Genomic DNA, 17315 nt, shown 5'->3' with positions numbered 1-17315 from the left:
CATCCCTCACCTGTGTGGCTGACGGACAGCGATGGAGAGCGCGGCGATGCACCAAAGCCTGCGGACCATCCCTCACCTGTGGGGCTGACGGACAGCGATGGAGAGCGGCGATGCACCAAAGCCTGCGGACCATCCCTCACCTGTGTGGCTGGCGGACAGCGATGGAGAGCGCGGCGATGCACCAAAGCCTGCGGACCATCCTCACCTGTGTGGCTGACGGACAGCGATGGAGAGCGGCGATGCACCAAAGCCTGCGGACCATCCCTCACCTGTGTGGCTGACGGACAGCGATGGAGAGCGCGGCGATGCACCAAAGCCTGCGGACCATCCCTCACCTGTGGGGCTGACGGACAGCGATGGAGAGCGCGGCGATGCACCAAAGCCTGCGGACCATCCCTCACCTGTGTGGCTGACGGACAGCGATGGAGAGCGCGGCGATGCACCAAAGCCTGCGGACCATCCTCACCTGTGGGGCTGACGGACAGCGATGGAGCGCGGCGATGCACCAAAGCCTGCGGACCATCCCTCACCTGTGTGGCTGACGGACAGCGATGGAGAGCGCGGCGATGCACCAAAGCAACAGCAACATCAAAAGATAACATACAGGACCACAAGGCCAGGACCCAAGTGTTTTACAGTTTACATTACTGCACGGGAGTGGAAAAAGATAAGGCCTTTGCCGGGTAGCAGAAAACTGAAGACATCATGGACACACGTAATTTATGAAAAATTTAGGAAACAAAATCCTTGCTGCACACTTGTTTTCACGTACCAGCATTTAAAAGTTGCTCGCAGTAGAAAGTATCGTTGTCCATTTATGACAGTGAAGGCATCATGTTCTTTTAAATCTTGCAATGCGCATTATGTGTTCCGGATCAGACAAAAACCATTGAGCAGTGACAAACGAATTCCAGTTACAGTTACAAGAATTGGTAAGGTAACTCACTCGAAAGAGGAGGTAGGGTCCCGCCCTGCAAGTTATCAAAAGAGAGGCAAGATTGCCAAAGAAGTGTTCAAAGGAGTAATGTCTACTACAGAAATCTGAGAAAAACACCCATTCCTGAGTTGATGGCTGGAAACATCAGTAGGAGTTTAAGTAAAAACATACTCAAAGCAATTTCCAGTGAAGTTCGGAAAAGCTGCAGATTGCATGATGACGTGATCTTGGAGCTGATGTTGACACAGAAAATTATAAGAGACACAGATCAGTCTTACAGATTTTGCCCTGGATATGTTCAGCATCTGCAGGTGGACCCGTTTGGTGTTCATTTATACACAGAGACAGGACTGTTAATTCTCATTCAGCACCTCCGAAAAGGATGTCCTGTTACTGTGCATTTAGATGCAACTGGAGGGGTGGTGAGTCGGATCCCAAGTCAGGCAAAGAGGGTGTTGTATTACAGCATCACTCTACCGGGGAACGGAAAAGACAAGCCTCCTCTCCCCATCTCTGAAATGGTAACAAATGACCATACCATCCCGAATGTTTCTTTTTGGTTACATCAGACTGTAACAAAGATACGGAAACTGACAACATACAACATACACCAGGTTGAAACCGACTACAGTTGGGCACTCATCCAGAGAGTATCTACTGGAATGCTACAAATTAGTTAAAGGGAATGACACAATCACAGACTTCAGAAGACAAACTGTTCTTCACTTATGTTCTGCCCATATAATTAAAGCAGTGCAAGGAGCAATTGGAAAAAAAACAACTGACAAAGGCTTGAAGGAATTTGCCACTCACTGTGTGGCACAACTGATAAATACCACAAGTCTTAAGAGGGCAGTAGAAATTTTCAAATTCATGTGCCATGTGTTCTACACCAAACAAAACACAAAGTGTGTCAACCAGTGTCTTAAACAACTTCATGACCATATTAGTGGAATAACAATTCCGGAAGACACACTTGATGTGAAGCCGCCAGTGGATGACTACATCCCTCCAGAGGCGAAAACAATACTGGCCAGGTCACCGTTCACCAAAGAATTTGATAGTGTACTTGACACTGTCATGTGTAATGAAGATCCAGAAGAAGAAACAGAAATTGGCAACAACAAATACCATTGTCCAGGGATACTGGATTTTCTCATTAAAGATTATATGCCAATTTTCCCACTCTGGTCAGGGATAATGCTTGGAGATTTGACAAGACACAACGCCAAAGAATCTAGAGATGACGACGAACTACAGAAAACCCATGACACAAATTGTCATGCAGAAAATTGGTTCTGCATTGTCAAAGATAAAATATTACAGAAAAAACTGCACCATCGTCCAGCAACATTCATTCAAAAAATGTATGCATCATTGCAAGGCCGGTACAGGGAGCACATTCTGCAACACAACCTTCCTGACAGAATATTACAGAAGTGTTTCAGTGTGAAAAAAGGACGATTGGAGGACTCTGAAGAAAAATGGGCCAAGAAGAGCGTGTGGGCCCGAAAAGGAAATAAAACAAAGTACTTTCATACACCAGATGTAATACCTTCTCCAAAAGCAAAAGTGAGTATTAGGGACAGACATTCATAACATTTTAAAACCCAATACATTTTTTATAATTACATAGATGACAATAGAAAGATGACATGTACATAATAAAATGTTCTATTATTAACAGAAAAGTGAATTGTTACACACTGCATCACGTCCTTCATTTCTGTCTGTTCTTGTAGTCATCAAAACCTTCAGTCGGTCACCCAAAGTCCAGTAAGGAAGGAGATTGTGTCAAAATTGAGTCAAAAATTTCACAGGTAAGAATAAGGGCAAATCAAGGGCATGAAAATGTTGACAATTATATTAATAATTTGTGTCAAAACAACATGGATTCCATTGATAAATATTGATTACATTTTGATTGTTTTCTCAGGAAGCCAAAGCTTCTGTTCGACAGCGAAGTCTAGAAACACAACACCACACCGTGTCAAAGGAGTGTCTAAAACTTCACAGGTAAGACTACTTCAAGGGCATGCCGTCATTTTTCAATACATATAGAGTAATTCATATTTTTATATTTTCACAACCACACAGAAATGTAGCTTTTCTTCTGATTGTTCTAATAGGCATCAGAAGCTCAGACCAAAACCGAAAACAAAGAAACCGACAGTGTTGAGGTTGTGTCAGACACTTCACAGGCAAGACTATGTCAACTTTTGGCACTTTCAAGGGCATGACAATATAGAATAATACATTAGCTATTTTTATCACAACAACATATAAATATTGATTCCATTTTGATTGTCCTCTCAGGAATCAAAAGCTTCTGTTCGGCAGCAGAGGTCCAGAAGGATAAAACCACACCAGGTCAAAGGAGCATCAAAACCTTCACAGGTAAGACTACTTCACGGGCATGACAACATATTTAAATACATATAAACTATTTAACATTTGTAGTTTCACAACTACACATAAATGTTGATTATCTTCTTTTTGTTTTCACAGGCATCAAAAGCTTCTGTAACAAAGCACAAAGGCAAAAAGGAAAAAACAGACACTGAGGCCACAACTCATGCCTGTCATGATGACATTGTACAGGTAAGTCGTGGCCTAAAGGTTGCCAGTTTGATTCTCGCTGGCAGGAATTGAAGGTGGGGATTGTGAATGAACAGCACTCTCCACCCTCGATACCATGACTAAGGTGCCCTTGAGCAAGGTGTGTGTGTGTGTGTGTGTGTGTGTGTGTGTGCACTTGGATGGGTTAAATGCAGAGTCACCATACTTGACAATACGTCACGATGTAACTTTAAAAAAAATTATCTGTTATATAATGTGTGTGTGACAATTGTTAAAAGATAATTTCACTAGCTTTATTACATATCTGCATAAAATATCCACTATGGATAAAGCTTCATGCTTTTAATATATATATAAAGACCTTTTATTTATCATTTCACTTGTAGACAACAAGAAATTATAGAACTTGTAGAACTTAGCAGAAAGAAAAACGAAAAGAAAAAATTTCCTATACCAATTCTTTATGGAAGTGTTTTGCCTATGATGTTCAGGATGAAGGATGAAGGAAGTTCATAAAAATGTACACAAAGTTCCAGCGCTATGATCAAATAAATGCTAAATCTTTGGTCATTTGTATTTGTGCAGTGTTTGTGTAATATGCATTAAATTATTTATTTTTTTCTCTACAATATAATGTTTTTTAGGCTTCTTGGAATTCAAAGGACAGTGAAGTAGTAGTTGCAGTGGTGCAGTCACTTGACACGGATGCAATATATACATTGCACATAACAGATTTCAAAAGCCTCAAACCACACAACTGGTTGAATGGGGAGGTAATTATATGTCTACCATTGTTTTGCAAGCCTTGATGTACAGTTAGAAAAGTTAGGATTTACATTAGCTACCACTGTAAATGCTAGATGAGATTTTGAACTTAAATTTCAGCATGTATTGTCATATTTGTAATGCTAGAGTTTTATGTGAAATCATTTTTTGACTTGAAGTGTAAATATATACACAGAATGTACATTATGTCTTATTACAACAAAATGATTGTTGTATACATTGCATAAATTGATTTATACATTGAATTTAAAAAACAGTCATTGGGGTTCAGTGTCAGTACTGGTAGTCTAATAATTAAAAATACATATAAATAAATACTGTAATAAATTTTAAGGGCATAAATGTAATTTTCTTTATTGTTATTAGGTTATTGAATGCTACTTCCAAACACTGTTGAATTCAAAAGACTGTGGAAGAAAAATATTTTTATTCAACCACTACTATGCCGGTGTCATTGTATTTGGGGAGAGGTCTGCAATGTCAAATTACAGTTACAAAAAGGTTAGACTTTACAGTTATTATTCGTTGCACAATGAAAAGGTCAGAAGGACAAGCCCAATTAATGTGGTATATTTCATCTTGTTTGCAGGTCAACTTTGAGAACTATGATGCCATCATTGGATTCATGCAAGTACACAGTAACCACTGGAAATTTCTGGTGTGTAAAACAATTATCAAAACACAGCTCATTACTTATGGACATGGAAAACTCAATAAACTATATGTTTTAATAGTATCTCAATAGGACATTGCAGAAAGCCTTTGTGGTGGATCCCCAAGGGAATGATGAAGAAAAAGATTCTGCACTTGCTGCTAAAAGATTCAGGTATTGTATTATTTATGTTTTATTAATTCTCAGACTTAATTATTAACATCGTAGGTGATAGATTAGTGACATATTGACCAATTGTAAATGCAAGAATATACAATTCTCACATATGTTTAGACAATACTTCAAGATGCGGCAGATAGTTCATAATAAAACAGACTGGGTGGATGTGAAATGGACAACAGGTGTCTTGACCCACAACATACAGAAAGATGGTTACAGCTGTGGCATTTATGTCATGCAGGTAACTATACAATTGAATGTAGCCTTGGAACAACACTCATTTTTGCATAACCTCAATAGTGTAATATATAAATTTCCTATTCTGCTATGTCTAATTCATTTTGCAAGTTTATTTTATTATATTTATGTAACCAACAGATGGCTAAGGAGACAGTGGAGGCTTTTCCAATGATACCATCTGAAATCATCATACCTTCCAATAAGCACCTCCTGTCAGAGCTGCGTAAGGAGATGGCTGTAACAATCCTAGAATCATCAGGTATGTATTGTATGCACACAATCAATAATACTCTAGCACTGATCTTTTACTGTGGGTGTTCTTTTACTACATATATGGGTGTAAAATGCCAAGCCTCCTTCAAATTGATCAATAGAGATTTTAATGTGTGTATAGTTTAATTTTCATTATTATGAAGGCTTTAGAATGGTACTAAGAAGACACTGTTTATTTATTCTTCTTATTATGGGTCAAATCACTACAACCATGTCATATTTGCAGAGATCCTTTGTCAAGACATCAGACACCAAAGCCATAAACGTTTTCTCAAAGTTGATGAAAAGGATCTAAATTAACCCCATTGCTCAGGCACCCAATCAGACACTTTTCAGAACTGTAGTAGATATATTTGGTTTTTCAGTTTATACCTCTGTAATCATAATGGCTTGAATCAAAATTATTTTCAAATGAATACTTCATTCAAGGTCAAAAAACATTTTTCAAATTTCTATTTTTTATTTACCTCTGGAAATTCTGTTTCACAAACCTACACTATAGGGACAAACATATTTGGGATACCATTTTCTAATGAATAGGTTTTACTACTTCTGAAATTTCCACATGTACAAATGTTACTGATAAAGCATATAATGATATTCCACATAGGTATTACAGCAATAGATTGTTCCCTTTTCTATTCTAACATGACAATGCCTCTGTGTATAAGGCAAGGTTCCAAAAGAAATGATTGATTCAGTCAGAAAGCCACATCATAAATCCAGCTGAACACCTCTGGTTTGACTCTAAACGCAGACATTGAAACAGACTCATCACTAAACACCAATGACTTGTACATACACTATATGGACAAAAAGTATTGGGACAAAGATGAAAACGAAATCTATGTATTTAAAAATTGTATTTCCATCTCTGTTGCTGAAGTTTTAAAATTGACTAAAATGACTGTACCCATATGTACAAGTCATTGTTGTTTATTGATGATTTTTTGGCTCACGGTTTGCATTTAAAGTCACTCCAGAGGTGTTCAGCTGAGACTGGGATGTGGCTTTCTGCAGACTATTCAAGTTGTTCTGCACTGACTGAATCAATCATTTCTTTTGAGAAATGATTCATGTTAGAATAGAAAAGGGTCCTGTCCAAACTATTTCTATAAAATTAAAAAAAACTAAATTCTCTACATTAAAATTATATGCTTTACCATTCACATTTGTACTCATGGAAATGACTGAAATAGTAAATCATGTTCATTAGAAGAGTGTGTCCCAATACTTTTGTCGAAATAGTGTATCAAGTTCTTCTGAAGACCATTTAAAATACACACATTTTGATTGTTTAACATGAAATTAGAAAAGATGAAAATTTTTTAGATTTCTTTTTCTCCATGTTGTCCACTAAAGTGACACAACAATGTCTATGCAACAATCAGGAAGTGTGAATGGCAGATTAACTTAGGTCATGCACGTAAATGCATTTGTAGGATGGTACTTCTTCAAAAAAATTATTCTGATTTTATATAATTGTTTTGCTAATACAGTCCAGAACGCTTGTAGTTCATGAAATATTAGCTTATATAAATTTCTAATTTTCTGCTTATTAATAGTTAGTGCGGTAGTTGTTAAGTTTAGGTATTGGGTAGAATAAGGTCATGTAGAATAAGTCATTAATATGTGCTTAATTACTACTAATAAATGGCTAATATTGTAGTAATATGCATGCTTATAAGCAACTAGTTAATAGACCCTGAAATATAGTGTTACCAATTATTTTAATTAATTACATTTATTTAATTTGCATGAGTGAATAGTTCAAGATAATTTTTTGTGGTTTGGTTACTACTTATTACTCATAAAGTGTTTTCACTTCAAACATGGTGATGGTAGGTCTTAAGATCTCAAACCTTTAAAGAACATTGTATTTAGTAGTTTCACACTGAAGCTAGATTGTAGAAAAATGTGCACATAGGGGGAGATTCAAAAGGTATTTATTCCACATGAGTCATGACACAGAAAAAAACGTATTCACAGATAGAAAACATGAGGTTGAAACATTAACCGACAAAGTCAAACTGAAAGGACAAGAACGTAACTAGACAGAACAAATGAAATAATTAGCAACACCACAGGTGAACTAATGTAATCAAAATGTGAGACAAAATATAGGTCAAATGACAAAGCATGACAGACAAGTCCAAACTAACAAAATTATGATAAGTACAGTTAAGTGTTCATTATGCTTATAAAAACATAAAGCATAGACATAAACCATACATTGTTGAAACAATTACAGGAGTATTTTGTAAATATACAAAGTATATGCTGTGTGCATGTGGATGGGATAAATGCACAACTCCACAAATTCCAAGTATGGGTTATTATTATACTTCACCATCATGTTGCTTTACTTCACTTCACTGCATATAACACAATCCTTGTCAACAATGTATGGTTTTATGTCTGTGCAATTACAAATAAAGGTACCTGGAAAAAAAAAAATATATATATGTATTTTAATATATCTATTTAATGTAGGTATATATGCATACATTTATTTAATGTATTAATAATGTAAAGACTACAATATATAAAAGTACTACTTAACCATAAACTAACTTAGATCATGCTGTATGTCAAGATGTATCATTTAAAAAAAAATATATATATTAACTATAAGTAATTTTTATAGTTCTCCATGACCTAATGTACAGAGAAATGTGTATTTATAAAAGTTGTTAAAGTATAAAAATCATTGTCTTTGTCTTTACATATCACCTAATTGAACTATTTTGATTGCTGCACTATTTGTATATAGACTTTTAATATATTAACAGTTAAGATACTAACATATATAAATCATACATTAAATGTTGCAATTGATTTGGAATCATTTTATTACTGTATAGTCTTATTAAAAATTGTAACACAATTTTTATTCCCTCAGGTACTGGGTACAAAATGTAAGACATAAAGTAGCTTATTGTTGATATTATTTTGATCACGATATGACAATCTTTCTATTCTTGTCATTAAAGGCCATTTCAGTTTGATTAAAAGATGCATTCATGCGGACACAATTGCAAACTTAATGGATCATATTGAAGCAGAATTACAGCAATTTATTTATTTATTTATTTATTTATTTATTTATTTATTTATTTATTTATTTATTTTTCAGCACTCCTTTTGCAGAACTGTGGTGTTTTTGATGTATGTTTTGTTAAGCCTGGATTTTGCATTCCACACATATAGGTCAACTTGCCATCCCGCATGGCCATTTAATTAACTAGTATCTTCCTGATGCTTAAAATTCTAAATTGTTTTAATAACTATTGTGTCATGACAGAATAACGAATGAAAGGTCTATAAGAACTTAAAAAAAAAAAATATATATATTAACTATAAGTAATTTTATAGTTCTCCATGACCTAATGTACAGAGAAATGTGTATTTATAAAAGTTGTTAAAGTATAAAAATCATTGTCTTTGTCTTTACATATCACCTAATTGAACTATTTTGATTGCTGCACTATTTGTATATAGACTTTTAATATATTAACAGTTAAGATACTAACATATATAAATCATACATTAAATGTTGCAATTGATTTGGAATCATTTTATTACTGTATAGTCTTATTAAAATTGTAACACAATTTTTATTCCCTCAGGTACTGGGTACAAAATGTAAGACATAAAGTAGCTTATTGTTGATATTATTTTGATCACGATATGACAATCTTTCTATTCTTGTCATTAAAGGCCATTTCAGTTTGATTAAAAGATGCATTCATGCGGACACAATTGCAAACTTAATGGATCATATTGAAGCAGAATTACAGCAATTTATTTATTTAAAATTTGTATCACCATGCTCCATGTTTTATTTGTTTTTTATTAGATGGTTAAAGATGTATATGTAAAAGTCATTGTTGTCATTGAACAGTTACAATGTCATTTAAAGAACCCACAGATGTTCCACTGAAACAAATGATTAACATACTGGTGGCTCACACATTGATACCATTTTGATTATTATTATTTTTAAACAAATAACTGCATGGCCATTGTGAATTAAGATAAAGTTTAACTTCCTTAGGCAACTCTATAACAATCAGAAAAGAAAACAAAATTCTTATTATATTTATGCTGTTCACATTCTCAGAGATTTTACTCCAAGAAGTGTAGAAGTCATTGTTTCACACTTTCATATATACTGTATCAATGTTATTCTGACAGTATTTAAAACATTGAAATTTGATTCTTTGAGATTTTAGCCTGAATATGTATATAAAAAAATTACTAGAACACTTTTATGATGTACTAAAGTGACACAATACTCTCAACAATAAAAATTCACAGCAATATGAGATGCCACATTTGTAATGGTCTTCCTCAACAGGTATGAATGTTTAAAATTATTCTGTATCTTAAACTGAAAAAATATTGCATAATTTCTAAGATCTGCTTATTAATAATTAATTCATTGAACTTTGTCTTTGAATAAAAATGGCATTTCTTTTAATTTCCACCACTTCAGGAGGACTGAAGTTAAAATGCATGCATGCAACTAGTTAGAAGCTGAAATATGTGTACATAAGGTAATAATTTTTAGAAATTTGCAAGGGTCATTGTTTGAACAGTCACTTTTATGTTGTTGTTTTCTCTGTGACTGCATTATGTTTTATGTCTAATATTTGTTTTCATTTCAATCTTGTCATTACTGCAAATTTAGAAGCATCAGCATTTATCCTGTTTCCTCCTGCTGTTGTAAAAAATGCAGAAACATGATTTACATGGGATAAGCATCTCCTCCCGTATGACAGAAACTGCTTCCTAGCAACATGAACTTTTAATTTTGTGCACATTTTGGGTTTTTGTGTTCAGTTGTCATGATAGTGGTGAACTTTACATTACAAATGAATTTTTATGACATCTTCATGCATTCAGATGTATCAAGTGAGGACAAGGTGTATTATAAAATGTAATTAAACATGACATTTGACAATTCAAAACTCATAATTTTGTGATGAGTTGTATATCATTCCTTCTTATAAAAAGTAATGTTTAATATATATCAAATTGCACTCAGGAGATTAAAAATAAACATTATGGAATTATATTGTGTGTTGTAGTTGATTTAACACAAATCAGTATATTTAACAGTGTTTTGTTGATACTTTTAACACATAAATTCTAAATTCCATTCACTAAAACACAACTTTAAACATGTAATTTGTTTTTCTGTATCTTTTAGTGTTAAAAAAATTATAACACTTTTTTATACAAATGTAGGTATATCTGCATAATTAAATGTTTAACTAATTTGAAAGTGTTAATTTAACTCCAGAAAGTTGGAGTTCCATAAACTCTTGAAAAGCTGTATGAAATCAACTTTAAAAAGAGTTAATATTAACACTGGATTTTTATTGTATAGTATCGAATGGAACAACCTAATTTTAATATATCTAAAATGTATTCTTGTCTGTCATTAAATATCATCAAATTGATTTATTTCACTAATTCCATTCAAAAAGTGAAACTGTAATTATATTCATTCAGTTACTACAGACTATACATTTCAAATGTTTAAATTTTGCAATTTGATGATTAGAGCTTTTATTGCTGAAAGTCAAAAATTATTAAGAAATACAAAGAATTTTAAAATCTTGCCAACTGAAAAGTATGAAAATGAAAATGAGCATCATGTGATATTATTTTTGACACTTTTCCTTTACTGCACAATGCTGGCATGGAGTCGATCAGTTTGGACATGCTTCCTGTTATACACAAGGTTCTGAAAAAGGCCCACTGTCCCCTCTGTTGATTGACACTTTTCTCATGTCTCTATCTTCCTGCTGACAAAAGTTATTGCAAAAGAATGTTAATTTTGGACATGCAATTCCTAATCAGCCACTAGGGGTAAAATGAAGGTTGTGAAAAATGTCCACTGTCCCCTCTATTGATTGACACTTTTCTCATGTCTCTATCTTCCTGCTGACAAAAGTTATTGCAAAAGAATGTTAATTTTGGACATGCAATTCCTAATCAGCCACTAGGGGTAAAATGAAGGTTGTGAAAGATGTCCACTGTCCCCTCTATTGATGGACACTTTTCTCATGTCTCCATCTTCCTGCTGACAAAAGTTATTGCAAAAGAATGTTAATTTTGGACATGCAATTCCTAATCAGCCACTAGGGGTAAAATGAAGGTTGTGAAAAATGTCCACTGTCCCCTCTATTGATTGACACTGTTCTCATGTCTCTATCTTCCTGCTGACCAAGTTATTGCAAAAGAATGTTAATTTTGGACATGCAATTCCGTAATCAGCCACTAAGGGGAAAATGGAAGGTTGTGAAAGATGTCCACTGTCCCCTCTATTGATGGACACTTTTCTCATGTCTCTGTCTTCCTGCTGACAAAAGTTATTGCAAAAGAATGTTAATTTTGGACATGCAATTCCTAATCAGCCACTAGGGGTAAAATGAAAGGTTGTGAAAGATGTCCACTGTCCCCTCTATTGATTGACACTATTCTCATGTCTCTGTCTTCCTGCTGACAAGTTATTGCAAAAGAATGTTAATTTTGGACATGCAATTCCTAATCAGCCACTAGGGGTAAAATGAAAGGTTGTGAAAGATGTCCACTGTCCCCTCTATTGATTGACACTTTTCTCATGTCTCCATCTTCCTGCTGACAAAAGTTATTGCAAAAGAATGTTAATTTTGGACCTGCAATTCCGTAATCAGCCACTAAGGGTAAAATGAAAGGTTGTGAAAAATGTCCACTGTCCCCTCTATTGATGGACACTTTTCTCATGTCTCCATCTTCCTGCTGACGAAAGTTATTGAAAACAGAATGTTAATTTTGGACCATGCAATTCCGTAATCAGCCACTAGGGGTAAAATGAAGGTTGTGAAAAATGTCCACTGTCCCCTCTGTTGATTGACACTTTTCTCATGTCTCTGTCTTCCTGCTGACAAAAGTTATTACAAAAGAATGTTAATTTTGGACATGCAATTCCTAATCAGCCACTAAGGGTAAAATGAAGGTTGTGAAAGATGTCCACTGTCCCCTCTGTTGATTGACACTTTTCTCATGTCTCTGTCTTCCTGCTGACGAAAGTTATTGCAAAAGAATGTTAATTTTGGACATGCAATTCCTAATCAGCCACTAAGGGTAAAATGAAAGGTTGTGAAAAATGTCCACTGTCCCCTCTGTTGATTGACACTATTCTCATGTCTCTGTCTTCCTACTGACTAAAGTTATTGCAAAAGAATGTTAATTTTGGACATGCAATTCCCTAATCAGCCACTAAGGGTAAAATGAAGGTTGTGAAAGATGTCCACTGTCCCCTCTGTTGATTGACACTTTTCTCATGTCTCTATCTTCCTGCTGACAAAAGTTATTACAAAAGAATGTTAATTTTGGACATGCAATTCCTAATCAGCCACTAGGGGTAAAATGGAAGGTTGTGAAAAATGTCCACTGTCCCCTCTGTTGATTGACACTATTCTCATGTCTCTATCTTCCTGCTGACCAAGTTATTGCAAAAGAATGTTAATTTTGGACATGCAATTCCTAATCAGCCACTAAGGGTAAAATGAAAGGTTGTGAAAAATGTCCACTGTCCCCTCTGTTGATTGACACTATTCTCATGTCTCTATCTTCCTGCTGACGAAAGTTATTGAAAAAGAATGTTAATTTTGGACCTGCAATTCCGTAATCAGCCACTAAGGGTAAAATGAAAGGTTGTGAAAAATGTCCACTGTCCCCTCTATTGATTGACACTGTTCTCATGTCTCTATCTTCCTGCTGACGAAAGTTATTGAAAAAGAATGTTAATTTTGGACATGCAATTCCTAATCAGCCACTAAGGGTAAAATGAAAGGTTGTGAAAAATGTCCACTGTCCCCTCTATTGATTGACACTGTTCTCATGTCTCTATCTTCCTGCTGACAAAAGTTATTACAAAAGAATGTTAATTTTGGACATGCAATTCCTAATCAGCCACTAGGGGTAAAATGAAGGTTGTGAAAAATGTCCACTGTCCCCTCTATTGATTGACACTATTCTCATGTCTCTGTCTTCCTGCTGACAAAAGTTATTACAAAAGAATGTTAATTTTGGACATGCAATTCCGTAATCAGCCACTAGGGGTAAAATGAAGGTTGTGAAAAATGTCCACTGTCCCCTCTATTGATTGACACTATTCTCATGTCTCTATCTTCCTGCTGACAAAAGTTATTACAAAAGAATGTTAATTTTGACATGCAATTCCTTAATCAGCCACTAAGGGTAAAATGAAGGTTGTGAAAGATGTCCACTGTCCCCTCTATTGATTGACACTTTTCTCATGTCTCTATCTTCCTGCTGACAAAAGTTATTACAAAAGAATGTTAATTTTGACATGCAATTCCTAATCAGCCACTAGGGGTAAAATGAAGGTTGTGAAAAATGTCCACTGTCCCCTCTATTGATTGACACTGTTCTCATGTCTCTGTCTTCCTGCTGACAAAAGTTATTACAAAAGAATGTTAATTTTGACATGCAATTCCTAATCAGCCACTAGGGGTAAAATGAAGGTTGTGAAAAATGTCCACTGTCCCCTCTATTGATTGACACTGTTCTCATGTCTCTATCTTCCTGCTGACAAAAGTTATTGCAAAAGAATGTTAATTTTGACATGCAATTCCTAATCAGCCACTAAGGGTAAAATGAAGGTTGTGAAAAATGTCCACTGTCCCCTCTATTGATTGACACTGTTCTCATGTCTCTATCTTCCTGCTGACAAAAGTTATTACAAAAGAATGTTAATTTTGACATGCAATTCCTAATCAGCCACTAAGGGTAAAATGGAAGGTTGTGAAAAATGTCCACTGTCCCCTCTATTGATTGACACTTTTCTCATGTCTCTATCTTCCTGCTGACAAAAGTTATTGCAAAAGAATGTTAATTTTGGACATGCAATTCCTTAATCAGCCACTAGGGGTAAAATGAAGGTTGTGAAAAATGTCCACTGTCCCCTCTATTGATTGACACTATTCTCATGTCTCTATCTTCCTGCTGACAAAAGTTATTGCAAAAGAATGTTAATTTTGGACATGCAATTCTCTTTTCTATCAGTAGGGGTAAAACAGAAGGTTCTGAAAAAGGCCCACTGTCCCCTCTGTTGATTGACACTTTTCTCATGTCTCTATCTTCCTGCTGACAAAAGTTATTACAAAAGAATGTTAATTTTGGACATGCAATTCCTAATCAGCCACTAAGGGTAAAATGAAAGGTTGTGAAAAATGTCCACTGTCCCCCTCTATTGATTGACACTATTCTCATGTCTCTATCTTCCTGCTGACGAAAGTTATTGAAAACAGAATGTTAATTTTGGACATGCAATTCTCTTTTCTATCAGTAGGGGTAAAACAGAAGGTTCTGAAAAAGGCCCACTGTCCCCCTCTGTTGATTGACACTTTTCTCATGTCTCTATCTTCCTGCTGACAAAAGTTATTGCAAAAGAATGTTAATTTTGACATGCAATTCCTTAATCAGCCACTAGGGGTAAAATGAAGGTTGTGAAAAATGTCCACTGTCCCCTCTGTTGATTGACACTTTTCTCATGTCTCTATCTTCCTGCTGACGAAAGTTATTGAAAACAGAATGTTAATTTTGGACATGCAATTCTCTTTTCTATCAGTAGGGGTAAAATGGAAGGTTGTGAAAAATGTCCACTGTCCCCTCTATTGATTGACACTTTTCTCATGTCTCTATCTTCCTGCTGACAAAAGTTATTGCAAAAATAATGTTAATTTTGACATGCAATTCCTTAATCAGCCACTAGGGTAAAATGAAGGTTGTGAAAATGTCCACTGTCCCCTCTGTTGATTGACACTTTTCTCATGTCTCTGTCTTCCTGCTGACTAAAGTTATTACAAAAGAATGTTAATTTTGGACATGCAATTCTCTTTTCTATCAGTAGGGGTAAAATGGAAGGTTGTGAAAAATGTCCACTGTCCCCTCTGTTGATTGACACTTTTCTCATGTCTCTATCTTCCTGCTGACAAAAGTTATTACAAAAGAATGTTAATTTTGGACCTGCAATTCCGTAATCAGCCACTAAGGGAAAATGGAAGGTTGTGAAAAATGTCCACTGTCCCCTCTGTTGATTGACACTTCTCATGTCTCTATCTTCCTGCTGACAAAAGTTATTGCAAAAGAATGTTAATTTTGGACATGCAATTCCGTAATCAGCCACTAAGGGTAAAATGAAGGTTGTGAAAAATGTCCACTGTCCCCTCTATTGATTGACACTTTTCTCATGTCTCTATCTTCCTGCTGACAAAAGTTATTGCAAAAGAATGTTAATTTTGGACATGCAATTCCTAATCAGCCACTAGGGTAAAATGAAGGTTGTGAAAATGTCCACTGTCCCCTCTATTGATTGACACTGTTCTCATGTCTCTATCTTCCTGCTGACAAAAGTTATTGCAAAAGAATGTTAATTTTGGACATGCAATTCGTAATCAGCCACTAAGGGTAAAATGAAGGTTGTGAAAATGTCCACTGTCCCCCTATTGATTGACACTTTTCTCATGTCTCTATCTTCCTGCTGACAAAAGTTATTACAAAAGAATGTTAATTTTGGACATGCAATTCGTAATCAGCCACTAAGGGTAAAATGAAGGTTGTGAAAATGTCCACTGTCCCCTCTATTGATTGACACTATTCTCATGTCTCTATCTTCCTGCTGACAAAAGTTATTGCAAAAGAATGTTAATTTTGGACATGCAATTCCTTAATCAGCCACTAAGGGTAAAATGGAAGGTTGTGAAAATGTCCACTGTCCCCTCTGTTGATTGACACTTCTCATGTCTCTATCTTCCTGCTGACAAAAGTTATTGCAAAAGAATGTTAATTTTGGACATGCAATTCTAATCAGCCACTAGGGTAAAATGAAAGGTTGTGAAAAATGTCCACTGTCCCCTCTATTGATTGACACTATTCTCATGTCTCTATCTTCCTGCTGACAAAAGTTATTGCAAAAGAATGTTAATTTTGGACATGCAATTCCTAATCAGCCACTAGGGGTAAAATGGAAGGTTGTGAAAAATGTCCACTGTCCCCCTATTGATTGACACTTTTCTCATGTCTCTATCTTCCTGCTGACAAAAGTTATTGCAAAAGAATGTTAATTTTGGACATGCAATTCCTAATCAGCCACTAAGGGTAAAATGAAGGTTGTGAAAAATGTCCACTGTCCCCTCTATTGATTGACACTTCTCATGTCTCTATCTTCCTGCTGACAAAAGTTATTGCAAAAGAATGTTAATTTTGGACATGCAATTCCTAATCAGCCACTAGGGTAAAATGAAGGTTGTGAAAAATGTCCACTGTCCCCTCTATTGATTGACACTTTTCTCATGTCTCTATCTTCCTGCTGACAAAAGTTATTGCAAAAGAATGTTAATTTTGGACATGCAATTCCTAATCAGCCACTAGGGTAAAATGAAGGTTGTGAAAAATGTCCACTGTCCCCTCTATTGATTGACACTTTTCTCATGTCTCTATCTTCCTGCTGACAAAAGTTATTGCAAAAGAATGTTAATTTTGGACATGCAATTCCGTAATCAGCCACTAAGGGTAAAATGGAAGGTTGTGAAAAATGTCCACTGTCCCCCTCTGTTGATTGACACTATTCTCATGTCTCTATCTTCC

At 35.4% G+C, this 17315-nt stretch overlaps 1 protein-coding gene across 1 annotated transcript; it reads left to right on the top strand.

Moving 5' to 3' along the window:
- Nucleotides 1-1640: 1640 nt before the first annotated feature.
- LOC131538448 (uncharacterized) lies at nucleotides 1641-5628 on the top strand. The gene is made up of 11 exons (XM_058772325.1): nucleotides 1641-2509; nucleotides 2680-2757; nucleotides 2903-2953; nucleotides 3067-3138; nucleotides 3254-3334; nucleotides 3446-3538; nucleotides 4162-4290; nucleotides 4670-4804; nucleotides 4893-4961; nucleotides 5038-5129; nucleotides 5250-5628. Exons 1-11 carry the CDS (start codon nucleotides 1811-1813, stop codon nucleotides 5545-5547), a joined length of 1797 nt encoding a protein of 598 aa, XP_058628308.1. The 5' UTR covers nucleotides 1641-1810; the 3' UTR covers nucleotides 5548-5628.
- The last annotated feature ends 11687 nt before the right edge of the window (nucleotides 5629-17315 follow it).

This window comes from Onychostoma macrolepis, chromosome 04 (genome assembly GCF_012432095.1).
Source record: "Onychostoma macrolepis isolate SWU-2019 chromosome 04, ASM1243209v1, whole genome shotgun sequence".
Classification (NCBI taxonomy): domain Eukaryota; kingdom Metazoa; phylum Chordata; class Actinopteri; order Cypriniformes; family Cyprinidae; genus Onychostoma; species Onychostoma macrolepis.
This window is presented reverse-complemented; position numbering and strand designations above follow the sequence as displayed.